This window comes from Panthera tigris, chromosome D3, assembly GCF_018350195.1.
Source record: "Panthera tigris isolate Pti1 chromosome D3, P.tigris_Pti1_mat1.1, whole genome shotgun sequence".
Taxonomy (NCBI): domain Eukaryota; kingdom Metazoa; phylum Chordata; class Mammalia; order Carnivora; family Felidae; genus Panthera; species Panthera tigris.
Window position 1 is genome coordinate 9,914,345 of NC_056671.1, and position 27,096 is coordinate 9,941,440.

At 42.2% G+C, this 27,096-nt stretch overlaps 1 protein-coding gene across 6 annotated transcripts in view; it reads right to left on the reverse strand.

The window, feature by feature from the left end:
- Positions 1 to 26,232, reverse strand: part of HECTD4 (HECT domain E3 ubiquitin protein ligase 4) — a 189,978-nt gene extending 163,746 nt beyond the window's left edge. For 5 of the 6 annotated variants that reach the window (XM_042962746.1, XM_042962744.1, XM_042962745.1 and 2 more), the window contains exon 1: positions 25,965 to 26,232. In XM_042962746.1, the coding sequence (XP_042818680.1) occupies positions 25,965 to 26,141 (177 nt within the window). In that variant the 5' untranslated portion in view covers positions 26,142 to 26,232. The remainder of the gene's footprint in view (positions 1 to 25,964) is intronic. The other variant, XM_042962747.1, reaches the window with a different exon arrangement.
- Between the last annotated feature and the right edge of the window lie 864 nt (positions 26,233 to 27,096).

The window sequence follows — 27,096 nt, forward strand, 5'->3', positions numbered from 1 at the left end:
GACAACTATGGAGATTTCCAGATCTGTCTATAAACTATCTGTAGTGGCTGGATAGATACAAATGAATCTCGTTCTTTAATAAACAGACACTTCTAGGCAAGGGGGTAAAAGTAAAAGGTTTAATGTAGTGTATTTAGTTGGGGGTTTTTTCCCTGTTAAAGCTACAGATAAATCATGAAAGCTCGTAACAGTATTTGTACATAGCTTTTATACTACCCTGCCTGGCTTAAATTGTGCCAATGGGCGAGAAAGATACCATTACCAGGGACATATGCACCTACTTAGTAATGTAGCTTAGCAGATAAAATACCGTTCAGTGTGTTTAAGAGGCAGAAATTCTAATCCAAGGCATGTCAGCCACTAATCTTTCTGTTCCTCACTTTTCCTAGTCTTAAAAACACAGAATGACCCATACCTAGTTACCTCGCAGAAATGTGAACGAATAAGGTACATGCCCCGCATGCCCATTCTCTCATACATTATTGCTTTAGTTCGACTTGACAAATATTCAGCACACGTACCACACTGCAGGTAGTAAGAAGACCAAGGAGCCCTCATTCACAAATGCGCATGCAATTATGAAGAAATTGAGAACTTTCCCCATTAAGAAGCTTTTTGGTTTTGATTTTACAGAATGCCTCACTTAAAATATGTCGGGGTCTATGTCATAGTTTCAATATGACTTGGAGACGGGAAATAACATAAGACATAACATCAGTAAACATAAGACATCGGTTTAGTTTGTGTACCATTACGTCCCTTGAAAGTAAAAACACGGAAAAAAGTAAAAAGAATAATGCAAAATAAGATCACTAGGTATGTACACCCCTTGCTAACCTAGGAGTTGAAATCAACCATTTAAACATATTCTTCTTCATAGCCCTCCTAAGTAATGGAAAAGCTGAGAACAGGAGGCTCGGAACAGAAACATCAAAGAAAAAAAAAATATGTCCGACAAGTGAATTACTAAATATTAGATGACACACAAAAATGTGCTTTTTGGGTAGACTTTATTGTGAAGCTGCTGGCGATGTTATTTTTGTTTGTACATGATATAGAGATATAGAGATACAGTTTCTGTCTGCACAGAAAGTACATCTTATGGTAAGGCTATATTCAAAGCTGCTCTTTTCTCCATTTCTTTCTGCATCCATGCAAATGTGTAAGACAGAGCAAGAGACTCTGAGGAAAGGACGAGAGTAAACAGCCATCAGAAATCTCTGAGCTGCCCAGCTACGATTCAGGGCAAGAATACCTATCTCTTCCCCATTACTTTGAGGTAGGTTTTATAAAATTCACCAAAACAAAATTCGTTTAGATGCACTTTAATTATAAAAAATACATTCAGGGGCACCTGGCTGTCTCAGTCAGTGGAGTGTAGGACTCTTGGCCTCGGGGTTGCAAGTTTGAGCCCCAAGTTGGGTGTAGAGATCACTTAAAACAAAATCTTGAAAAAAATGAAAACATAAAAATATATTCAAAGTTCCACTTTTTGGACTATGTTGTGAGATTCAAATAGGATGGGTAATGAGCAAAGAAAGGGTAGAAAATGGGGCACCTGGGTGGCTCAGTCAGATAAGTGTCCAACTTGGGCTAAGGTCATGCATGAGCTCATGGTTCATGGGTTCAGACCCCACATCAGGCTCTGTGCTGACGCCTCAGAGCCTGGAGCCTGCTTCAGATTCTGTGTTTCCCTCTCTGCCCCTCCCCTGCTCAACTCTCTCTATCTGTCTCTCAAAAATAAACAAACATTTAAAAAAAAAAAAGAAAGGGAGAAAAACACACACTTTGGGAACATTTAACATTTTGTAATCAAATACTAAGAACCAAAAATCTTTGATGGTTCCTTGCTGCAGAAACTTAACCTACCTGCAAAAGTCTCTCATAAATATCCAAGAACACAATTTGATAAATAAGAATCCAATCAATAGTATGAGAAGCTAGGTAGCTGTGATGTCCCTTCCACCATGCTTTGAGGCCTCCTGTCTTTTCTTTAATCTAGACAGTCTTTTTCTATGCTTTTTTTTCTTCATGAAATGAGGCATCTTTACATAAGAGCTCTGCTTTTCCTTACTGTGGTCTAAAAGCTTTGCTCAGAGTGCCTGGGTGGCTCAGTCGGTTAGCGTCCTACTTCAGGTCATGATCTCACAGTTGATGAGTTTGAGCCCTACATCGGGCTCTGTGCTGTCAGTACAGAGCCTGCTTTGGATCCTCTGTCCCCCTCTCTCTCTCTCTCTCTCTCTGCCCCTCCCCTCCTGCACACGTGCACACGTGCTTTCTCTCTCTTGCTCAAAAATTTAAAAAATAAATTTAAAAAATAAATAAAAAATTTAAAAAAATAAAAGCTTTGCTCAATTTATTTTTTTAAGTAAATTCTATGTCTAACATGGGGTTGAACTCACAACCCGAAGATCAAGAGTCACAGGTTCTACCAACTGAACCAGCCAGGCACCCCAAAAGCTTTGCTCAATTTTTATAGCAAACCCTTTATAAGCAGAGGGTTTTTGAAGGAAGAAAGCTCTATTTGTCTAGTTTACAACACCAAATTGCTTCTACCATAAAACTGGATTTTTCTTCACCTTCTCAGAAGACTGAAACTTCATTTCCCTTTCAGAGTAAAGAAACTGGGCTCTACTATGAAAAAGCACATGAAACATTTTCTGGCTAGAACCACATCTTTTATACATCTAAAAACACATCTAATATTAATGTTAGTTTGAAGGTATATTTTTAGATAAACTGGATTGTGTGTGAATTTATTTTAGAAACTAAGAAGGAAGTGACTATCATTATAATCCTATAAGGACCGGGAAGCTAGAGATTTCTCAGAAAAGGTTTCATGTCTATTTTACTAACATTTCAAATCCTAGACAGGCAAAAAAACTAGCTATAATCACTCAGATACAAAGGCAAGTTGGACAAGCTGGCTTTAAAAGTCACTAAAACGTTAGCATCACCTAGCCTCCCTCATGGCTATTAAAAACATTTCTAAGGTGGGGCGCCTGGGTGGCTCAGTCGGTTAAGCAGTCGACTTCGGCTCAGGTCATGATCTCGTGGTTTGTGAGTTCGAGCCCCGCGTCGGGCTCTGTGCTGACAGCTCGGAGCCTGGAGCCTGCTTCGGATTCTGTGTCTCCCTCTCTCTCTGCCCCTCCCCCTCTTACACTCTGTCTCTCTCTCTCAAATATAAAATAAAACAAAATAAAAAAAATTTGTAATTAAACAAAACAAACAAACAAACAAAAAAAGAAACACATTTCTAAGCTATAAAGAAACAAGTAGGGATGCAGAGGGAAAACAGGCAGTGGGGGCGGGTATGACCCAACCCAGTACAGAGCTGAACTTCATACAGGTCATCTCTACTAAAATACACAGAGCCCCCCAGGGATTTGGCCATAACACAGCCATGTAACAAAAATTTTCTCTGCTCTATTCAGGCACTTGAAAATACAGGAAGCAGAGGAGAACCTTTCTGTTTCAACTCTCAATCTGAGTTTTAAACACACAGAGCATAATTCTAATTGATCCTCAAAAACTCAACAGCAGAAACATGCAAGGGTCATGATTAAGACCTTATGTGCAAGGAAGAAAACTTCAGAAATCCTACCGGAACTCAAGTCGCCCAAAGGCTGGAAGCATCACTGTTTTTCATCTTAACAAACATCCAGAACAAGGACAAAGTCCTTGCCTTAACCCAGACCAGACTAAGTCTGTCCTTAGCCCAGAAGGACAACCCTATGGAAATAAGCAGAAGGATTTCCTAAGAACTAAGAACCCAACTGGAGAGCTCCCTGACCAGCAGCCACCATTATCAGGTTAAAACTCTGCTGACCTCTCTAGGAATGCTATCTTGACGGTTCTACAGTTCCAAGGAGGCACACATGGCTTCCTTACAGTCAAGGGGCAACTTAAGAACAAGTGAGGGATTCTTACTGGGTACCTAAGTTCATGGATATTTCATCAAACCTGTACTGTTTCCCCAAATTCTAAACATGCTACCTGAGAGAAGAAGCTCTGAGATTATTAACCCACCTACATACTACTTAGTTTTTATCATCTCTCTCAGAAAAAAAAAAAAAAAAACATCAAAAGAGTGCCAGTTTCTTTACTTGTCTTCCTTATTTTCCAAAATGTGGCTCTTCCTTGGGTTTCAACAGTGACTGCCGAACATAGATAAACTAAGTTATTTTAAGAAACTACGACTAGATCCTTTCATGCGTCAAAGCAAAATCCTGAAATAAATTCTAAACTTTGAAAAGTTGGCTAAAAGAATCTTCATTTCCTGTCCCCCTAGGACCCACCTGCTTGCTAACATGATTACAGAAATGTAACTTTTAAAGTGCAGAAGGGTAATTTTAATCTCATCAGCCAGCATTTGCCAAAATGTAATATGCACTCGAAAGGATTAATAATAGCGGTTCTTTTTTCTGAAGTTCTTCAGCCTGGCTCCTAAAGGAGACAGAAAGAGGGGGAAACCTGACTGTATAAATTAAGTGGTCCTATTAAAACCAAGGAGCAACACTTTGAATAGCTTATTATTCTCAGTCATCACTGCAAAGCTCCTTACTCTTCAACCATGATATATGCTGGTTATGTCAAATCTTGGTTCAGTTTCAAACTTCTCAGATGTTAAGAATTTAAGCCTTGGGGCGCCTGGCTGACTCAGTTGCTAGAGCATGCGACCCAGGTCGTGAGCTCCAGCCCCATGATGAGCACAGAGCTTACTTTAAAAAATTATAAAGAGGGGCGCCTGGGTGGCTCAGTCGGTTGAGCGTCCGACTTCAGCTCGGGTCATGATCTCACAAGTCTGTGGGTTCGAGCCCCGCGTCGGTCTCTGTGCTGACAGCTCAGAGCCTGGGGCCTGTTTCAGATTCTGTGTCTCCCTCTCTCTCTGACCCTCCCCCATTCATGCTCTCTCTCTGTCTCAAAAATAAATAAACGTTAAAAAAAATTAAAGAAAAAAAATTATAAAGAATTTGAGCCCTGTACAAATAAAAATGAAGCTCAAAACAAAGGAATCCTGCCCTACAGAGAAAATATTTATCCTATATCTAAATAAGCAGATTAGGGATATTCCATGTGGATTTTTAAAAAATAAAATGTGTCGTTTCTTTTAATTATAAGGACAAAGATTTATCCCATTACATTATGTGTAACGGTATCACAAAAAGGTAGACGATATCCCCAAGCAAAAAGCAATTCATTCAGGTTCCTTAACACTCAAATAATGTTTTAAACCTGCCAAAATGAAATCCACCAACTCAAAAGGACCTTGTTTCTAAGGATTCTTTGATGATAAACAGAAGTTTTAGGGACACCTGGGTGGTTCGATCGGTTAAGCACCCGACTCGATTTTGGCTCAGGTCATGATCTCACAGTTCATGGGATCAAGCCCTGAGTTGGGCTCTGCACTGATTCTCAAAATAAATAAATAAGTAAACTTTATAGACAGAATTTTCAAAGGGGTGGCATTTCAGGAAAGTCACCTGGCTCAATTACCTTTTTTTTTTTTTAATGTTCATTTATTTCTTTTAAGAGAGAGAGAAAGCGTGCTCACTAGTGGGGAAGAAGCAGAGAGAGATAGAGAATCCCAAGAAGGTTCCACACTGTCAGTGCAGAGCAGGACATGGGGCTCAATCTCATGAACCTGAAGATCACAACCTGAGCCAAAACCAAGACTCGGACACTTAATGAACTCAGCCACCCAGGCACCCCAGGCAATGACCTTTATCCTTAAACAAGGAGTGGCAATTTCATGATCTTGAGTAGTATGAAAAACATGTCCCTTAAACCTGTAAACACCACGGTAAGCTAACTGCTTCTGACAGTCTGTATTTATTGTGTCATATATAAGCTCAACTACATTGGATTCAGTTAAAAAAACAGGACACGCTAATCTAGTTGCAAAGAATAGCCACGGATTCCTGAAAATGAAGGGCCGCTGCATGTGGCACGTTTTAAACTGCGTTAAAATGGGAATGCCAAGTAATAATACAAGCATGTACCTTCCAGATGCTGAGTGACATGAGGAAGCTGACAAAACCTGAGTGCTTTTCAACAGATCTTTCCCTCTTCTTATCCAAGAAGATAATATATAAGCACTGCTATAATATAGTCAAATATTTATGGATATGGCTAGCTACCAGAGTTTAAGTTCCCCCAACTTTGCAGAGCTGAGGGTATGGGTAGCACGTTAAATGTTATAAAGTGTCTCCAAGAATCAGTGCAAATATAAATTAGCTTTCTACTATGTATAAATCTCTCTTCCATGTACAGGCTACGTTTAAAAAGGAAAAAACTGCATTACTTATATTTGCAAAACAGCACGACCAATTTTAATCACCTCATTTCTATAAAATAATATTTCCTTTACCTGCTACTCAGATTTCTCGCATCCTTACCCAAAGTAAATGCACACTCTGAAGACATGAACAAGCTGTTGGTTTTTGAGGGCCTACTATGTGCCAAACACTGTGTTAAATATCCTATATCAGTGCTTCTCAAACTGTCTGAGGTGAAGAACCAGGTTGCTGTTGTTGTTGTTTTCTAATCCACTGCAGAACAAATCTTTTGTAAAATACAATTAAAAAGTTACTACAAAAATAATGTGAGAAAAAAAAAAAGACACAAACTACAAGTCCCAAGTTTACTGTGTTCAACAGATGCAAAATCAGCCCGCCAAACTGTTATGTTTCTAAATGCTTCACTCTCAATTTCTGTACTTCTCTTGTCATTATGGGCTCATGGTATGCAGACCAAACTGTGAGTAGCACTGCTCTATATGCAACCTATTTATTTTCCAAAGTACTTTTAAAGCCTCCATCGTTTAGTACTGACCACAATAGGTTAAAGGACCTCTGAAAAAAAGCTGGATTAAATGATACTAAGATCCTTTCAGCCCCACAAACTGTAAGATTCTGAATGCTGAAGATGTGACGTGACTGGTTGCCTAAGGACAGCCACTTTTGTCACACCCATGGAGTGACTGAAAGACGAAAGGCGATGAAAAAGACAGGAGAGTAAGCTCAGAGGAAAGGAATGAGAATTTAACCGGGAGGCGGACCCCAAGGGTGAGGAGTTGTGGGCGGGCAGGAGGGAGAAAATGCCAACTGCAAGAACATTCACTCGGGAGCATTCAGGGTGGAGGTGCAGTTGTCTTACCAATCAGTTTCTGAAAATCACACATAGTGATAATTAAGTCTAAGTCAGGAAAAAGAGCTTAAAATATCTTATAACCAAGAAGTGGAAGTTCTGACAGGCGGCAGAGCTGGGCTAAAAGTTGGCTCGATGTGTCAATGCCAAAGCCAAAAAGATTCACCACACGGCTCGCTCTGTGTCCACACATCCTCTGAAGGCTCCTGCATTTTGAGGTTCCAGTTTATTTATCTAACACCGCGCTCAGTATACTTTCCTTCTTTAAATCCCAAAGGGCACCATATTCTGTATGGCCCCACAGGTTAACATGCAGATATTCTAAAAACAACAGGCAAAGAAAGTGCCATATAATTATAGCATTTTATACGCTTTTAAAAACCAGTCCTGGGGCACCTGGGTGGTTCAGTCGGTTAAGCATCCTACTCGGTTTCGGCTCAGGTCACAATCTCATGGTTCAGGAGATGGAGCTCCACATCGGGCTCCGTGCTAACAGCACAAAGCTTGCTTGGGATTCTCTTGCTCCTCTCTCTCTGACCTTCCCCTGCTTCTGACCTCTCTCTCTCTCTCAAGATAAATAAACATTCAAAAACAAAACAAAACAAAACAAAAAAAGTCCTGTCCCAGGCACCTGGGTGGCCCAGTTGGTTAAGCATCCAACTCTTGGTTTCAGCTCAGGTCATGAACTCACCGTTCAAGGATCAAGCCCTGCACCAGTCTCCCAGGTGACAGTGCTTGGGATTCTCTCTCTCCCTCTCTCTGCCCCTCCCCTGCTCTGCTGTGTGTGTGTGTGTGTGTGTGTGTGTGTGTGTGTGTGTGCGCGTGCTCACTCTCTCTCTCTCAAAATAAATAAACCTAAAAAAATAATAATAAAAACCAGTCCTGTGCAAAACATGTATTTGTTTATTGTGTAAGTATCTGTTTAACTCCAGAAGCAGGAAGGGTGACATTTCAGCACCAAATGGAACTACTTAGAGAAAGCTAAATCTGTAGGATCAGAATTTGGGAGAACTGTTCTAGTTATCACTGGATGCCTCCACCCACCCAATTATGTAGAATTACCACACAGTCTTGCAACCAGAGAACCTTTGGACTAAAAGTCCTCTGTTTCCTTAAACATGGTACTCGAAGTATCGATTTGTACTCTGTAGAACTGTGCTAAGCATATAACTATGCATCTAAAAGGATTCATTATTTGAGTCATTTCAAAGCTGTCCCACTGGTCTGCTAAGAGAACTAAAGCTGCCATTGGCAATATGGCTGTTTTTGTTTTCTAATACGTCAAGTTTCCGATTATTTCATACTTTAAAAGTTTCAAAAATACCATCCCCTGTGTGGACTATTGCCTTATGGAGGCTTATTCTGTCCAGGGAGACAAACAAAGGCCCTGAGGCAGGGAACCTTTGGGCCCTGCCAGCCTGATTCATGACAAACACCAGAAGGCCAAGGTGGCTGCAGCGGAATGAAGGGAAGAAGGGGACACAGCAGAAGTCGAGGTCAGAGGCGGATCTGCTGGGCATCTGCTTGGACACCTCTGAGGGACACAGACCAGCTCACTACCCTGGCTGCTGCTGAGGAGACAAAGCTAGGAAGACCTTTCCCTGAATTTATTTTCTTTCTTTTTTTTTTCTTAATTTTTAAAAATTTAAGTGTGTGTGTATGTGAGAGAGAGAGAGACAGAGAGAGAGAGAGAGAGAGAGAGAGAGAGAACACACATGCTAAGTAGGCTCTGTGCTCAGCACACCTGACACAGGGCTTAATCCCATAAACCATGAGATCATGACCTGAGCCAAAATCAAGAGTTGGTCCCTTACCCAGCACTTAGCTGACTGAGCCACCCAGGCACTCCCTGAATCTCCTTTTCAACCTTTGAAATCTTGAACCATGTGTTGCTCTCCTAAAAGTTTTAATTAAATAAAGCACCCCTTGAAACCACAGACCACACATATAATTTATGCATTCTATTACATGACAGGAAATATGAACTTTATGCATATAAAAATGAACAAACACTGCTATCATTGTATACAGTTAGACCACAGTTCTGAAGGCTCACATTCTGACTTATGGCAAATAACCCTAGATGGTTATATATGTGTGGCCTACTTGAAAGAGAAGAGTCTCACTATTTATAAAGGCTATTTCTCTAACTTTTAAAACTTTTCAACAGAATTGACTAACTACCCAAAGAGAGGATTGGACAAATAAATCGTGGCACATTCATATAATGAAATGCCATGCAGACTTTAATTCTATGCAGGTATAAAAAACTATATTCTCAACCATATTGAGAATGGAGAAATGTCCCCCAAATAACATCAAGGTTAAGTAAAAAGGACAAGGCACGAAATGTATACACAATGAACCTAAATGCCTAGAAGATGTCTGTAATGTCTGGAGGAAAATATGAACTATACTTATCTGTAGGTGGTAGTAATACAAGTGATTTTATTTTCTTCTTCGTGTTCTTATGTCTCGCAAATTTTCTAAAATTCTTTGTTAAAAGATTTCATTTTTAAGTAATCTCTACATCCAATGTGGGGCTCGAACTCACAACCCTGAGATCAAGTGGCATGCTCTACCAAATGAGTCAGGCAGATGTCCTGAAGTTTTCTAAAATTCCAACATTTTAATTAAAAATTTTTAAAGTACTTTATAATTTTTTTAAAGTTGATTTATTTATTTTGAGAGAAAGAGAGAGAGAACCAGCAGGGAAGGGGCAGAGAGAAAGGGGGACAGAGGATCTGAATGGTCTCTGTGCTGCTAGGGTAGAGCCTGATGCAGGGCTCAAACTCAAGAACTGTGAGATCATGACCTGTGTCAAAGTCAACGCTCAACCGACTGACCATCCAGGCACCCCTATAGATTGCTTTATAATGTTTTAAATAAATTATGCCTAACAGCCTTATTATGCTAATCAGTAACTAGATTTTACTAAATTACATAAAATAACTTTGTAACAGTTCCAGTCTTCAAGCACTGTCATTCAATAAAAGCTGGTAAATGGACAGAGTTCACTGGAATCCCTGGAGAAAAAAATCTCTACATGGAAATGTTCAAAATAAATATAATAATGCTCAAGTTCAGGGCACCCGGCTGGCTTGGTGGGTAGAGTATGCAACTCTTGAACTCGGGGTTGTGAGTTCAAGCCCCATGTTGGGTTGCAGAGGTTACTTAAAAATAAGATCTTAAAAACAAATAGTGCTCAAGTTCACTACCTAACCATAAAACAACTAAGTTAAACAAATATTCATCCAAATTCATAAGATTTTTAGAATGATGATCAAAACAAGGTATTTGCAATTAACTCTATCTATTGTAGCTGTTTTCAAAAATCCCTCAGGAATTCATTATTCTGTATGCAAAATTTGTTAGGCTGTATACAAATTCAAAGGTTTTAACTCCATGTTGCTTATCCCTATTCCAGCATTAACAACATTCTTCGTATCTCAAGTGCAAAGCATAAAAAACAAATGAACAAAAAATAAATTGCGAAGCATAACTGCAATTAAAATTCCTAAAGTCTTACCTACACTATTTTAGTTCATCAAAAACAATTACCTATTCTTATTCTCCATTAACCTGTATCCTCAACACATGGTATTATTAAATCTCACCCTTTCAAATTTGTTCTAAATACCCTTTCTAGCATTCAGTTCAATCCACATCTAATGTTCGAACTATATTAGTAGGTACACCATGATGTATACTATGACGTAGCTGCCCTCCAAGAGATTATAATGTAGTAAGGGAGATCAGGCAAACAAATACATGACTTTATAAGGCAGTGCTACAGAAATACAGAGAGAGGGTGACAGCTTCTAACTGTAGGCACCATGAAAGTTTCGTGGAGGAGTGGCATTTGATCTGCATCTTGAAGAATAGAGTAGGGTTCTAAAAGTTGGAGTTGGGGTTTCCCAGAGCGACGGGACCTCATAAGCCAAGACTGTGTAGGGGAGAATATAGAAAGTGAGCTTGTGAAATATATGGTTCCTGGGGAGACAGAGAGTAATGAGATAAAAGGTTGGAAAGGTAGAATGGAACCAAATCATAGCTACCTTGAATTATTACTTTAGTTGCAGGAAATTGGAAGCCATAGACGGTCTGGGCAAAAAGTCAATGTAACTGTGCTTTAGGAAGATTACTCTGGCAGCCTGTAGACCTGGCTGTGTAGCTCTTATTTAAAATAATAGCCATTAACTACCGTCTCAGAGATAACACGTTATCAAACTCAAGTGCTACCTAAATAGCAGAGGTAGAGTAGAAAATCACTCAGAACTAGATTCCTAACCCTAGCACTACCTAATTGCATGACCTTGGACAAATGACTGGGCTTCTCAAAGCCTTTTTTTCCTAAAATAATATCTCCTCTACTGCTTCACAGAACCACTGAAAGGATGAAATGAAAAGTGTATAATTGAAAATCCCCAGAAGGCTTGCTGGTCATAAGGTCTCTGTCACAACCATTCAACTCTGCACGGTGGCATGAAGACAGACCATATGTAAACTAATGAACTGGTTTTGTCTCAATAAAACTTTATTTATAAAAACAGACTACTGGAGTACCTGGGTGGTTCCGTCAGTTGAGTGTCTGACTCTTGATTTTGGCTCAGGTCACCATCTCACGATTGGTAGGACTGAGCCCTGCATTGGGCTCTGCACTGACAGTGAAGAGCCTGCTTAGAATTCTCTCTCTCCTTCTCTCTCTGCCCCTCCCCTGATCACGCTCTCTCTCAAAATAAATAAATATTTTTTAAAAATGAAACAAAAAAAGAGACCGCTGGATGTGACCCTAAGGTATGGTCATAGTTTGCTGACCTCTGTATAAAGAAGTACTGTCCGATAGAAATAGGTTAGACATAAGCGGAATTTAATATTTTCCAGTAGTTATATTTAAAAACATAAAAAGAGGGGCACCTGGGTGGCTCAGTCGGTTAAGCATCCAACTCTTGATCTCAGCTCAGGTCACGATCTCAGGATCCGATTTGTGAGTGGGAGCGCAGAGCCTGCTTGGGATTCTCTCTCTCTCTCTCTCTCTCTCTCTCTCTCTCTCTGCCCCCTCCCTCTCCCTACCCCTCCGCACCCCAAATAGATAAATACTTTTCAAAAAATAGTTCTTTAGTAGCAGTGTAAGATCCTGATATAAAGCATATTAATGAGTTTTATTTAATGAATTTTTATTCACATAACTTCAGCCAACAAACGTTCTCCCCAGACAAGGGGGGAAACCCAAAATATGGTGGGGAAAAAAAACCTGTTCTATTTCAAAAGAATGTCTTGTCATTTTTTTAGCAGATATGTTATTTTCTTTAAAAACAGCTTCCTTAATGACACGTGTTGGGCAAATGGACAAAAATCAGATTATCCAAGAGAACTACTACTAGTTAATAGCTTGCAGACAGTAAGTAATAGAAAATTTTGTAGGATAACATTTTCTACCAAAAAAATACTAAAGAGAGAGAGAGAATTTTAAGCAGACTCCAGGCCCAGCGGAGAGCCCAACGTGGGGCTCAAACTCACGAACAGTGAGATCCTAACCTGAGCTGAAATCAACAGTCCGATGTTTAACTGAATGAGCCACCCAGGCGCCCCAATTTACCATAATTTCTAAGTGATGGTGAGCATAAACAATATTTCAAGATATGTTCAACATCTATAATATGATATGAAAATAGCTATGATTTGTGTTAGTTGTACAAAGTTACAGGTTCTATCAGTACCACTGGGGTTCGTTGACTACATTCATATTTGAAGAGAATGCTGAATTTCACCTTAGGTATGAGTAAATAAAGATACAGTTTTCCCCACCCTACTTAACAGACCCCTGCACTCTTATAGATGGTGCCCGGATTCTATTTTCAGGTTCAGAACCCCTGAGGGAAAGGAAAACTTTTTTTTTTATTATAAGCTCATCCAAAAATGCTTCCTCCAAAGTCCCCCATATGTATTTTTACTTTTCATCATTTGCTCCTTTCTCCATGAAATAAACCAGTGGTTATTGTTGAGCTACACCGCAACTAGATAATCACAAAGGAATCAGAATCAAGAATACTTCATTTCTTCTATTATCTACCACTGTTCCGATGAAAATATGTTGACACAGCTTTTCCTTTAACATTCTTAATTATTTCATTTCAACAGTAAGAAAAGCAACCATGTGAACAGAGATAGGAGGTCCAGATTTTCTATCCTGTCTTGTAAATGGTTACATCTATTATATTAGTGCTCTTTTGAAATCAGTAATGCAAACTACAAAGCACAAAGCCAATATACTAAACACAGGAAAGATCCATTACAAATACACGCTAAACGTTAATATTTTGTTGGTGTAAAACCACTACTTGAACGATGCATCTGTAGTTATCAGCATTACTAAACCTACAATTTGCATAAAATGGTTTGCAAATTACGCATCTCCTTGTTGTTAATCTAAAATTGCTACAAACTGTGCTATGACCTAGTAATTCAGCCAACCGCAGGTTTCAGTAGAAACACGAGGGATTCAAGCGTGTCCACCCCAAGTGTCCCATCATGGAACATTAATTAGTCTACAATTATTCTTAATAGCACTTTATAAACTCAAAGCTCCACAGAAACATTCAACATTATCGGGAGAGGAATCATACAGCACTATAAAAATCCCCTTAAATTATAAACTGTCTGTAGTAATGGATCGCAGAAACACACTAATAATTACTACAAATGTATCATTTACCAAACTTTACCAAACAAATAACAATAAACACTAAAAAAATTTTGGCCTCCTATAAGCTGGAATTATCCAAGGTGCGGCTCCATCTCACAAAACATGAAACCATGAACTGAGCTGAAATGAAGAGTCAGACACTTAGCCAACTGAGCCAGTCTAGTGCCCCTGGAATTATCTTTAAAATAACAGATGTGGCTGGGGCTCCTGGGTGGCTCAGTTGATTAAGCCTCCGACTTCGGCTCTGGTCAGGATCTCGCAGTTCGTGGGTGCAAGTCCCGCAATGGGCTCTGTGCTGACAGCTTCGAGACTAGGGCCTACTTCCAACTCTGTGTCTCCCTCTCTCTGTCCCTTCCCCACTCGTGCTCTGTCTGTCTGTCTCTCTCTCTCAAAAATAAATAAACATTAGGGGCAACTGGGTGGCTCAGTCGGTCAAGCGTCCGACTTTGGCTCAGGTCATGATCTCGTGGTTCACAGGTTCAAGCCCCACGTTGGGCTCTGTGGTAACAGTTCAGAACCTGGAGCCTGCTTCATGGGATGTCTCCCTTTCTCTCTGCCTCTCCCCCGCTCATATTCTGTCTCTCTCTCTCTCTCTCTCTCTCTGTCTCTCAGAAATAAATAAAACATTTTTAAAATTTAAAAATAAATAAATAAAATAAAAATAAACATTAAAAAAAATTTTTTTTAATAACAGATGTGGGGAGCCTGGCTGGCTCAGCTGGAAGAACATGTGACTCTTGATCACTCTTGATCAGGGTCGTGAGTTCAAGCCCCACAATAGGTGTAGAGATTAAATAAATAAATAAATAAACTTAAAAAAAAAATAGCAGATGTAAGGAGAAAGCAGTAAGGTACAAGACAACTATAGTATATCAATAAATTACTATGTAGCCACTAAAAATTATGTTTATAAATTACTATGTAGCCATTAAAAATTATGTCTTTAGGCAGCACCTGGCTAGCTCAGTTGGTAAAACATCCAACTCTTGATCTCAGGATCATGTGTTCAAGCCCCACGTTGGGTGTAAAGATTACTTTAAAAAATAACAATAATCAATAAATAAATAAATAAAGTTTTTATTTTTAAGTTTATTTATTTATTTTGAGAGAGAGAGGGAGAGAATGAGAATCCCAGTCAGGTTCCGCGATGCAAGGCTTGAACTCATAAACCATGAGACCATGACCTGAGCTGAAGTTGGACACTTAACCAACTGAGCCACCCAGGTGCCCCTAAAAAAAATTATGTTTAAAAAAAAATTTTTTTTAATGTTTTATTTATTCTTGAGGGAGAGAGAGACAGAGCATGAGCAGGGACGGTGCACAGAGAGAGGGAGACACAGAATCCAAAGCAGGCTCCAGGCTCTGAGCTGTCAGCACAGAGCCCGACGCAGGGCTCGAACCCATGAACCGTGAGATCATGACCTGAGCCAAAGTGGGAGGCTCAACCAACTGAGCCACCCAAGCACCCCCCAAAAATTATGTTTTTATTTTGAAATTATAAAAATGTACATGAATCAAGTTTTAATATACTATATGATGGGTGGGTGAGGCTGTCCATGTATCATTTCTTTCTCTAAATTCTCAGCCACAGTTTGGGAGTGCAAGAACTCTGTAACATTAACAAATTCAGTAAAAAGTAAATACACAGAAAAAATGTATGTTTTTAAGTCTAATTTGACAAAATTGCTCCCAATAAGTGATTAAAGGATACAAAACTGTGTATAGTATATAATCTCACTTTTGTTTTTATATAAAAATGTGAACTGAAGGAAATAGTAAAAAATTAATTAATATGACTATTTTTGGATGGTACAATCAAAGGATACTTCTTTTCTCTTTTACACATATGGGTGTTTCTCTGTTTACAACACTCATTTTTTACTTCTTTACAAGCAAAAAAGTTTTGCATAACATAAAAATACAATCAATTAATGAAATTAAATTAAAAGTTAATATCAAGTATTTTTCATAGTTTATTTATTTTTAAAATTTTTAACGTTTATTTATTTTTGAGAAAGAGAGAGAGAGAGACAATCCAAGCAGCGGAGGGGCAGACAGAGGGAGACACAGAATCCGAAGCAGGCTCCAGGCTCTGAGCTGTCAGCACAGAGCCCAATATGGGGCTCAAACCCATGAGCCATGAGATCATGACCTGAGCCGAAGTCAGACACAACCGACTGAGCCACCCAGGAGCCCCTTTTCATACAGTTTAAAAAAAAGAAAAGGAGAGAGAAGTATCTGCACATAAAAGAAAATTTTAAGACAATCTGAGTCGAAACAGTCTACCTAACAACTACCATGCACTAAGAACACACTTCAGGGGCCAGGGTGTCTCTTCCCAGAGCGGGCAGCTCCCTGGCAATGCTGGCAGCATCCCCAGATCATCAAAATAAGAAGTTGCTCTGCCCTGCCTAAATATGGACATGGTCTGATTAACTGGATTACTGACCAAAATGAGTGGATGTCAGAAGACAAGGAAGATCAAGCCACAAGAGAGGTCCTCTGAAGCGAAGGGATAACAGCGAGGCAGCACTAACAGAATACTCTGGCTTCTTTCAGCTGACCATGGTTCAGCATGCATTCCCAGGTACCCAATTACATCTACTGGCTTCCTCTTACAGAGCAAAAGCCATTGGCTTAAGCAAATAATAAAATCAAGCAAATCCATGAGTTCTAAAATAATCTCTATGAGGGTGTAAGGAAAAGGGGTCCTAACAAACACTGTCACTCAGGAGTATAAACCAAAACAGTCACTTTGGAAAGCAATTTGGCAATATCTATTAAAACTTAAAAAAGGGGCGCCTGGGTGGCTCAGTCGGTTAAGCATCCGACTTCGGCTCAGGTCACCATCTCGCCGTCCGTGAGTTCGAGCCCCGCGTCGGGCTCTGTGCTGACCGCTCAGAGCCTGGAGCCTGTTTCGGATTCTGTGTCTCCCTCTCTCTCTGACCCTCCCCCGTTCATGCTCTGTCTCTCCCTGTCTCAAAAATAAATAAACTTAAAAAAAAATTTTTAAAAGATAAATAAATAAAACTTAAAATGGTCACCCATGACCCAGCAATTCTAGTTCTCAGGAGCCACTCGAGAGAAATATTCCAACATGTGCACAACAGACACGCAAGATAGGTACCGAAGGACCAATTTTCATAGTGAAAAACTGACAACGACCAAAATACCCATTGTGGTAACCTGAATAATGCTCCCTACCGAGATATTTAAGTCCTAATCCCCAGAACCCGTAAACGTGATGTTGGACGGCAAAAGGGATTCTGCAAATGTGATTAAATTAAGGATCTTGAGATGCAGAGATTACCCTGGATTATCTGGGGGGGAAGGGGACTCCAAAGGTCCTTACAAAAGGGATGCTGAAGGAGCCCATCAAACAAGACCTGTGATGACAGGCCAGAGACCAGACTGACGCACTCTGAAGACGGAGGAAGGAGCCACTGGAAGTTGTGGCCGAGGCCAGGGAACAGATTCTCCCCTAGAACCCGCAGAAGGAACCAGACGTACCAGCAGCAGACTTGAACCCGGTGCGACTCATTCTGGACTTCAGTTTCCAGAAACGTAAGAGTAAATGTAAGAATAAATTTGTGTTGTTTTAAGCCACTAAGTTTGCGATGATTTGTTAGTATAGCAACAGGAAGCAAATACACCCATCAATCGGGGAATGGCTAAATAAACCAGTATTTAGGGAGTCCCAAGCAGCACTTAAAAAAAAGAAAAACGCGGTTAAAAAAAAAAAAAATGTGGTAGATCTATAAAGAGAGATATAGCAAGGTTAAAACATACCATTTAGTTTAAAAAGTTACAAAACGAGGGGCACATGGGTGGCTTAGTCAGGTAAGTGACTGACTTCACCTCAGGTCACGATCTCACGGTTCGTGGGTTCGATCCCCACGTGAGGCTCTGTGCTGACAGCTCAGAGCCTGGGGCCTGCTTTGGATTCTGCGTCTTCCCCTCTCTCTGCCCCTCCCATGCTCTGTCTCTCTCTGTCTCTTAATTATAAATAAACATTTAAAAAATGGTAATAATAAATAAATGTTACAAAAATTTTTTAAAAAGTTGAATGCTTAACTGACTGAGCCACCAGGCACCCCTGTTTTTCTACTTTTTATGAGGATGTATTCATGTATTCATTTAAAAAATTTTGGGGAGGGGGCGTCTGAGTGGCTCAGTCGGTTAAGGGTCCGACTTCAGCTCAGGTCATGATCTCACAGTTTGTGAGTTCGAGCCTCACATCGGGCTCTGTGCTGACAGCTCGGAGCCTGGAGCCTGGAGCCTGCTTCAGATTCTGTGTCTCCCTCTCTTCTCTGCTCCTCCCCTGCTCATGCTCTGTCTCTGTCTCTCAAAATAAACAAACATTAATTTTTTTTTAATAAACAAATAATAATAATAAATTTTTAATGTTTATTTATTTTGAGAGAGGGCAGAGAGAGAGAGGAGAGAGAGAATCCCAAGCAGGGTCCACACTCAGTGCAGAGCCCAACTCAGGGCTCAATCTCACGACCATGAGATCATGACCTGAGCTGAAATCAAGAGTCAGATGCTTGGAGTGCCTGGGTGGTTCAGTCGGTTAAGCTTCTGACTTCAGCTCAGGTCATGATCTTGCAGTTCATGGGTTTGAGCCCCGTGCCGGGTTCTGTGCTGACAGCTCAGAGCCTGGAGCCTGCTTCAGATTCTGTGTCTCCCTCTCTCTCTCCCCCTCCCCCACTGATGCTCTGTCTCCCTCTCTCAAAAAATAAATAAACATTAAAAAAAAAAAAAAAGATAGGGCACCTGGGCGCCTCAGTCCATTAAGCATCTGACTTCGGCTAAGGTCATGATCTCATGGTTTGTGAGTTCGAGCCCCGGGTGGGGCTCTGGGCTGACAACTTGGAGCCTGGAGCCTGCTTCAGACTCTGTGTCTCCCTCTCACTCTCTCTGCCCCTCCCCCACTTGTGCTCTGTCTCTCTCTCTCTCTTTCTCCAAAATAAATTAAATGTAAAAAAAAAAAATTTTGGAGGGGGGTGCGCCTGGGTGGCTCAGTCGGTTAAGCGTCCGACTTCCGCTCAGGTCATGATCTCACAGTTCGTGGGTTCGAGCCCTGCGTCGGGCTCTGTGCTGACAGCTCAGAGCCTGGAGCCTGTTTCAGATTCTGTGTCTCCCTCTCTCTCTGCCCCTCCCACACTTGCACTCTGTCTCTCTCTGTCCCAAAAATAAATAAACATTAAAAAAAAAAAAAAAAAGAAACTACCACTTTCTGAGAAAAAAATTAAAAAAAAAAAAAAACAAAAAAAGAGTCAGAAGCTTAACTGACTGAGCCACCCAGGCACCTCCGTTTTAAATTTTTTTAACTGAAAAAAATTCTTAATTTAAATTTAAATTAAAAAGATTGTTTGATGGATACATAAATTGTGTTAAAAAATTCAAGATCAAAGTAGTAGTTATATAATATCCGCAGCCTTCTCTCCTTTTGAAGTAACTATGCATTTGTCCCATAGTTGATCACCTGCTGTTATTTACATTTGTCTAGAACTATTGACTAAACATCTTAGGAAGCAGACCTCACTCCTTGTGTTCATCCCACAAGTACCGTTGTAAAACAAGATGGAAAAAGGGGAGGGAGGAGAAAGCATGGGGCCCTTTCAGGACTTGACATGCCTTTCATAATTATCACCACAGGTAACTTATTACTTGGGAAAGAACAGGTGCATGACAATCCACCCAGTAGCCCTGGCCAACAGGTGGCATTTTGTGACAGTCAATACGGAGGCCAAGAAGACAGATAATAATCAAAACTGATTTATTTAGCAAGAGCTTAGACATACAATTAGAGGAAAACTGAAATGTTATCTCATCTGCCTAGCCATACTGCAAACAATTGGGAAGGAAGAAAATTCCAGAGGGATCATACACACACAAAAACCCCACCATCTCCACAATCCACTACAAGAAAATAAAATCCTGTTGAAGGCACAGTTTTGCTTTCACATACAATGCTCAGCTGACTGAATATGCAATAACTTTCCAACAATGTAGCACCTTATAAAGGCAGTTCATACACTGTAAGTATATAAATAAGCACATCCCTCCTTATCTGGTCCTTACGTTAGCCCTGTTATTGCTCTCCTCTTACAGATGATGAGACAGTTAAACATGATTCTAAAGCCTGGACCCTGGGCTAGAGTCAGACCAGCTTTGCTACTCACTGTATGACCTTTGTCAAGCTACTTCATTTCTGTGCCCCTGTCTCCTCATTTGTAAAGTAAGGGTAACAATAGTAACAACCTTGTAAGGTTTTTGTGAGTGCTGAATGAGATCATGGGTGTCAAGTGCTTGGCACAGAGCCTGGCACACAACAGGCTGATGCTGTGGTCAGGGTGGTAAGCAGAGGTGGGGACAATGATGACAGAGAAGTTGCAGTGGAAGAAGAAACCAGGGATTACTAAAGGCGTGGCATTTGCCCAAAGTCACACAGCCGGTAAGGGGCAGAGCTGGAACTTCAGTCCCAGTCTGACTCTTCAAACCTGACTTTGACCTCTAGGTAATTCTGCCTCCCACAGTCCTCAGGTACCTCATTCTAACTTTATAGCCAGCCAGCCAAACCGAGAGCTGCTTGAGCCATTTGGCCAAGCTCACCAGCTCTTCTTCCAACGCTCCTTCCTTTCTTTTTTCTTTCTTTCTTTCTTTCTCTTTCTTTCTTTCTTTCTTTTTTTTTTTTTTTTTTTAAAGCTTATTTATTTGGGGGCAGGGAGGGGCATAGAGAGAAGCAGACAGAGGATCCGAAGCAGGCTCTGTGCAGGGCTTCAACTCACAAGCCGTGAGATCATGACCTGAGCTGAAGTCGGACACTTAACCAACGGGGTGCCCCTCTTCTTTCAGTGCTCATTAATTACATAGTAATTAATTCTACTGGTGAGCAAAGGTAGTTTTATTCACTTATTCATTAACTCTTCCCAATTGAGAATTTGGAATTCTATAAAAGTACAAAAGCCCCTTCCAAAGGATTCTGACCAAAAGATAAAAAGGGTGGTGGTATCTTCCTAGGAGAAGACATCAACGTTTATAAATCTAAATTATCATCTCAAAGGTTTCATGTGAGTGTATCCTAAGTATTCAGAGCCTTAACTTATTCCAGGGCATCTGGGTGGCTCAGTCAGTTGAGTGTCTTGACTTTGGCTCAGGTCATGATCTCATGGTTTGTGGGTTCGAGCCCCATGTCAGGATCTGTACTGACAGCTGAGACTAGAACCTGCTTCTGATTCTGTGTCTCCCTCTCTCTCTGCTCCTCCCCTGCTCACTCTCTCTCTCTCTCAAAAATAAACAAACATTAAAAAAAAAAAAAAAAAGCCTTAACTTATTCCAGATGATCAACTCCTCCCTTACTTAGTAAAACAACAAACAAAAAATCCTCCTGAGCCTTGGTTCATTTCCTAGATAGTATCAGTAAAGCATACTGGGCTTGTGTGGAGTTTGTTTGTTTGTTTGTTTGTTTGTTTTAGTGAGATCAAACAGGCATACAGTAAACTGCATACAATTAAAATGTACACTTTGATGAGTTTTGACATATGTATATATACAACCATAAATCCATCACCATAATCAAAACAGGGAGCATATCCATCACCCAAAAGTTTCCTCGTGCTCTTTTATAACCCCTTTTCCCATCCCTTCCAACCCACCTTCATCCCCAGGCAGCCACTGACCTGCTTCCTGTCACGATAAATGAGTCTGCATTTTCTAGAATTTCATATAAGTGGAATCTTACAATATGAATTCCTGTTCGTCTAGTTTCTTCCACTCAGTATAAATCGCATTTGTTTATCCATTCACCTTTTGGTGGATGTTTAGATTGTTTTTTCCAGTTTTGGGCAAGCACAAATAAAGTTGCCATGAACATTCATGTTCAAGTCTTCTGAATTGGTGTGAGCATGCACGTATGGGGTGGGTCCTTATAAACAGAGTGAAAAATCCATAACACTAACCAAAATGCCTGAGTTCAAAATTAATCTCAACTGTAGAGTATAAAATATCTTGGCCAATTTGGGAAAGTCAATTAGCTTCCCTGTCAACATCCATATATGCGATGCCTGCCCCCACTGGAGTTTATAAGGAAAATGAGATAGGAAGCGGAAATCTTTTGGAACTTCCACAAATAAGCTATTGCTTTTTTTCTTGTAAATGCCCTTAAAAAAACAAAAAGACTAACGTTCTATGAAACGTAATGCAAAATGCAATATTCAAGTTGTCATTTTTAAGTTCTTAAGAATTTCTTCAATTTATGTTTATTTCACACTTAAAAACATTATTTCCTACATGCTTTCACTTTCTGCCAACAACATAAAATTAAAATAAACACAGGTAGCTATTTTAAACACCCCGAAGAAACCTCACTCTGCATTTCTGATACACGGCAGTGGATTCAAAGTCCTCATCTACGAGCCCTACTCGATCTGCATCCCAAGCTCTCCGTCTCCTATCACTCTCCTCTTCCCCTTGGCTTCCTGGGCTCAGAGCACCAAACTAAGGATGCTGAGGATGCTTCCCTCTGAGGGACTTGGCTCCTGCTGTCCTCTGTCTAGGATGTACTTTCCCCAGGAGCCATATGGTACACTCTCTCCTCCTCCAGGTCGCTGCTCAAATGCCATCTTGTGCTTTCCTGTCCTGCCCATCCTACATGAAACAGAGCCCTTCCCCCCATTCTTCCCTATTCCTCCCCATTCCTCCTACCCACCTATACTTGTCTCCACGGCACTTATCATTTGACATATTACATATACATAATATGTGTTTGATTACTGGTTATTGTCTATATCCTCCCACTAAAATAAAAGTTTTTTAAAGACAAAGATTTTATTTTATCCTCTGCTGTGTCCTCAACACCCAGGACAGTGGGCCCCACCCACTGCTGAAGTCTACAAATACTTGAAGAAGAAATTTGTTGATTACACCCTATGTATTGATTTCAAAAATAAATGCTGGGGGGCCTGGCTGGCTCAGTTGGAAGAGCATTGATCTCAGGGTCATGAGTTCAAACCTGCCCTTGGGTGTAGAGATTACCAAAAAAAAAAATAATAAACTTAAAAAAAAAAATTCTAAACTTCTGTTTAGAATTAACTAGGAAGAAATTTTAATTCAAATGTTGTGCTCTTGCTTAAATTAAAATGCTAAGTCAATGTTGATCTACTTCGTAGCATGGGTTCTTTTTTGAAATTGACATTTAACTTTGAGCAGCACTTACACAGTGAAAAGAACAGTGGAATTCAAAGGCAGGAAAGCCAAGATCTACACGTCTGCCCTGCCATAACTAGCTTCACTACCAAGTCATAGCCTCTCTTGATCTCAGATAACTTCTCTCTAAAATGAGGGAAGCACTTATCTCCAAGGTCCCTTCTTGTTGCAAGGTTCTGAGACTCTACTGTAGTTACTACACACGTATGCATTAAGTTTGCCAATCATAAATTTGTTGGCTTAAATGTTTGTTTTTTTAATTATTTCTGAAAAGAAAGGTGGTGGGGCGTGGGGGGAACCAGAGAATCCCAAGCAGGCTCAGTGATGTCCACACAGAGCCCAACAAGGGGCTTGATCTCACAAACTGTGAGATCACGACCTGCACCAAAATCCAAAGTCAGATGCTCAGCTGACTGAGCCACCCGGGCTCCCCATAAATTTGTCAGCTTAATCCAAATTTGTCATGATCCGAAACTGTCACCTGAAGGACTCTATGTCACTAGAAAACCCTGTGGAAATATGGCCACTGGTTAGCCAGGTGTCCACTGGAAGGAGAGGCTTGGAAGACTTCGCAGGGGTGGCAGCATTTCAAAAGTCAGTTTTTAAAAAGGTGATGAACTTCTAAGCTTCCTCAAATATGAAAAAGAACACATTACTAGAAAGGGAATAAAGATGCCTGTTTACTACTCTATCTTTAGCCAGTTACAAAATTTTAAATAATTACAAATATGAGTATCCTACTGCATGGATAAACAGCAGAACATTACAATAAGAAGCAGATGTGTTGGAGACCAACAGACCTGGGTTAATGTCCTGGCTCTGCGTGGGGGATGTTGAGCAAGTCACATACACACTCTGCGTTTACTTGCCTCATCTGTACGGTGGGTGTAACATTTATAGTTGTTACAACGGGTAACAGTATTTAACTACCAGGATCCTTTGGGGAACTTAATAAGATGATGTTTGACACACAGGATATGCTTAGGATTGTCATTAAATAACTAAACGTGAATACGCCCACACAAACACAAATCTAATAGCCACAAAAACATTCTTAGCTATCCATTTCTACTGATACTATATAGCCCGTATAACGTGGAAAGAAATGAAAAAAGTTCTTCACCACTGACAGTCATAAATATTTATCACCCATACACATACTGGTTTCTGAGAGGTCAGAACCTACATTTTCTTTAAGAGTGTTTTAAAATTCACCAAGCCAGAGAGGTTCTTTCTTGAAGATCATTCTGTGGAAACAGCTGACAAATACTCAATACATTTATGCAGTAAACATCTTAGGAAAGCCAACTTAATAGCTCAGGTATTTTTAACTACTCCTACCTTCTTAATACTGAAAATAAATAAATTACATTACGTATAAAATTGTGGGATCTGTGAACTTAGTCTCTAAGGAACAAAGAGCATCCACTTCCCACATTTCAGATACAACAAAGTCAATTAAATAAAAAGATTCCACCATCATAGCATAATGCCCTTTGAGTTTTCAAGCCCATAAGACACTCAGACGCTTCCTTTTTCTAGAATAGGCCCAAATGAGACATAATAAAACTACGATTCCATGTTAGGAATTCCCTACCAACTTGTTATCTTCCCTTTTCGGTGGCCAGGAAGTCAATTAAGAGTTCACAATGGGAATGCTGCAGGCTCCAGCTCAAATCCAGACACAAAACACAGGGGAACGCACTCGCATCTCAAGCACGCCCAAGCGTCTTGGCCAACGCGATCCGATCGCTACCCGTTTCCAGAAACACACAGTAATGGGTTTTAATCCATTTCTATAAACGTTCCTTGTGCTGCAAGCCAAAGTGCATGCAAAACCGCAAAACACAAAAGATTCCTCACATTCCGTTTTTAGCCAGAAGACAAGGCCATCCTCCCCGCGCCCTACGCGCCCTACCCCAGAAAGTCCTCCTTGCGACACTAAGAATTTCATGAACCCCCCGGTGCTACCTACACATCAAAATATCATCCCGCAACGTGGAGGGGGTGCAGCGTCAGCATCGGCTGGCCTCGATGAAACGATACAGCCGGTATTCTCACCTCTGGGCGAACACGAAACCAAGTGAAGTCGGTGGAAAGTTCTCATCAACCGAGCATATTTGGTTTCCTTCTGCCCCCAAACCCGACATCACAATTGCGGAGATTTGCTTTTGCACCTGCCACGGCCCGTAAGCCTCGGCTTCTCGGCGACCCTCGAGCTCACAAAAAAAAAAAAAAAAAGGCCTTGAGGCCTAAAGCGCCCGTGACCCTTTGCGGAGAGCGCACCGTCGGGCCCCTGAAGCATCACCCTCGCTGTCCACACCGCCCGCTTCCCTGACAAAGGCCCCGTGTCAATCCGAGGCACGGCACAGACAAGTTGCTGGATTGCCCATCACGGACCGACAGCTGCCACCAACCTCCCCCGGGAGAAAAAAAAAATCCACACAGAACTGGGAATGAAAAAGGGCGAGGTGTACAGCGTTAAAATTAAAATGTCCCCAGAGCTAAGCAACCTGGGTGTGCCCTGGGTGTGAGTCCGGGGGGTCCGTGGGGGAGGGGACAGAGCGAGCCGGGGAGGCGCCGGTGGCTCCTCCAGAGCGTGAAGGCCGTGCCGGGTGACAGTCTAATAAAATGCCGGGTGTCGGAACGTTCCGAATGAAGCCACAAACGCAGTCCCCGGCGGGCTTGAGGCCCCGAGGCTGCAGCGAGGCGGGCGGGCTGCGGACCTGCGGCCGCGGCCCCCCCACCTGTCCGCCCCGCGCCCACACACCTGCCGGGGGCAGCCTTCGGGGGACCTCGGGGTCGGGGTGAGGCAGAGGTGTGACGACGGCCCCGATCGCGGGGACGCGGGGCGGGTGGGCTAATCTGCTGGCCGAGGCCGGGGAGCAGCCTCGCTCACCTCCAGGTCGGTGTCGGCGGCCTCCGGGGCCCCGAGGATCTCGCTGGGCAGCTCGGCCAGGTCGGTGACCCGGATCAGCCCGTCGTGCAGGAAGATGGTCTCCTCCTTCACCGAGAGCCACTGCGCCGAGTCCGCGGCCGCCGCCGCCGCAGCCGCCGCGGCCGCCGATGAGCCCATGGCCCCGGGTGAGGGCTTGGCGGTGAGGAGCAGCCGCCCGGCCCGGGAGAGATGCGAGCAGGAGCCGCCGAGATCACCAGTCCATAGCAGCAGCCGCCGCGCCCGCCTGCAGCGCCCCGCTCGCCGCCTCGCCTGTGCAGCTCCGCCCTAGGCGGTCCGATCCGCCATCCCCCCCCACCCCCGGCCCCGGAGACCCCAGCCCCGCCGCCACCGCCGCCGCCCTGAGGAGCAGGACCCGCCTCTGCCGCTCGGCAGCCAACTGTCAGTGAGACGCCATGTTGGGGGCGGGGCTCCCGGCATGCCCTGCGGAGCGGACAATACAGGCTCCGCCCACCCGCCTGGCCCCGCCCACTCCGGGCCGCCGGGGGCTCTCAGGTCTGCAGGACCGGTGCTTCGCCTCTGGCTCGGTCCTGCCCTCCGACTGACCTTCCCCGCCTCCTCTACCCCTAGCCGTTTGGGGGCGCCCTGGGTCTGCTGTCCGCCGGGAGAAACCGCCACCTCCCCTCCTCTCCCTACTCAGGTGTGCACCCCTTGCAGTGGCCAGAGCCCCCAGCCTGGGCAGAACATAGCGGTTCACTCCCTGCTGCTTTCACATTTATTTTTTTTTTTTTTAATTTTTTTTTAACGTTTATTTATTTTTGGGACAGAGAGAGACAGAGCATGAACGGGGGAGGGGCAGAGAGAGAGGGAGACACAGAATCAGAAGCAGGCTCCAGGCTCTGAGCCATCAGCCCAGAGCCCGATGCGGGGCTCGAACTCACGGGACCGCGAGATCGTGACCTGAGCTGAAGTCGGACCCAACCCGACTGAGCCACCCAGGCGCCCCTGCTTTCACATTTAAATGAGATACGTGCACAAATCCGGCACGGTGCACGCTGGTTCACAAGCACTTGGGAGAGCCTCACAGTAGGTACTTCATAGTTACTAAAATGTCTAGGAAACAATAAGCACTCAA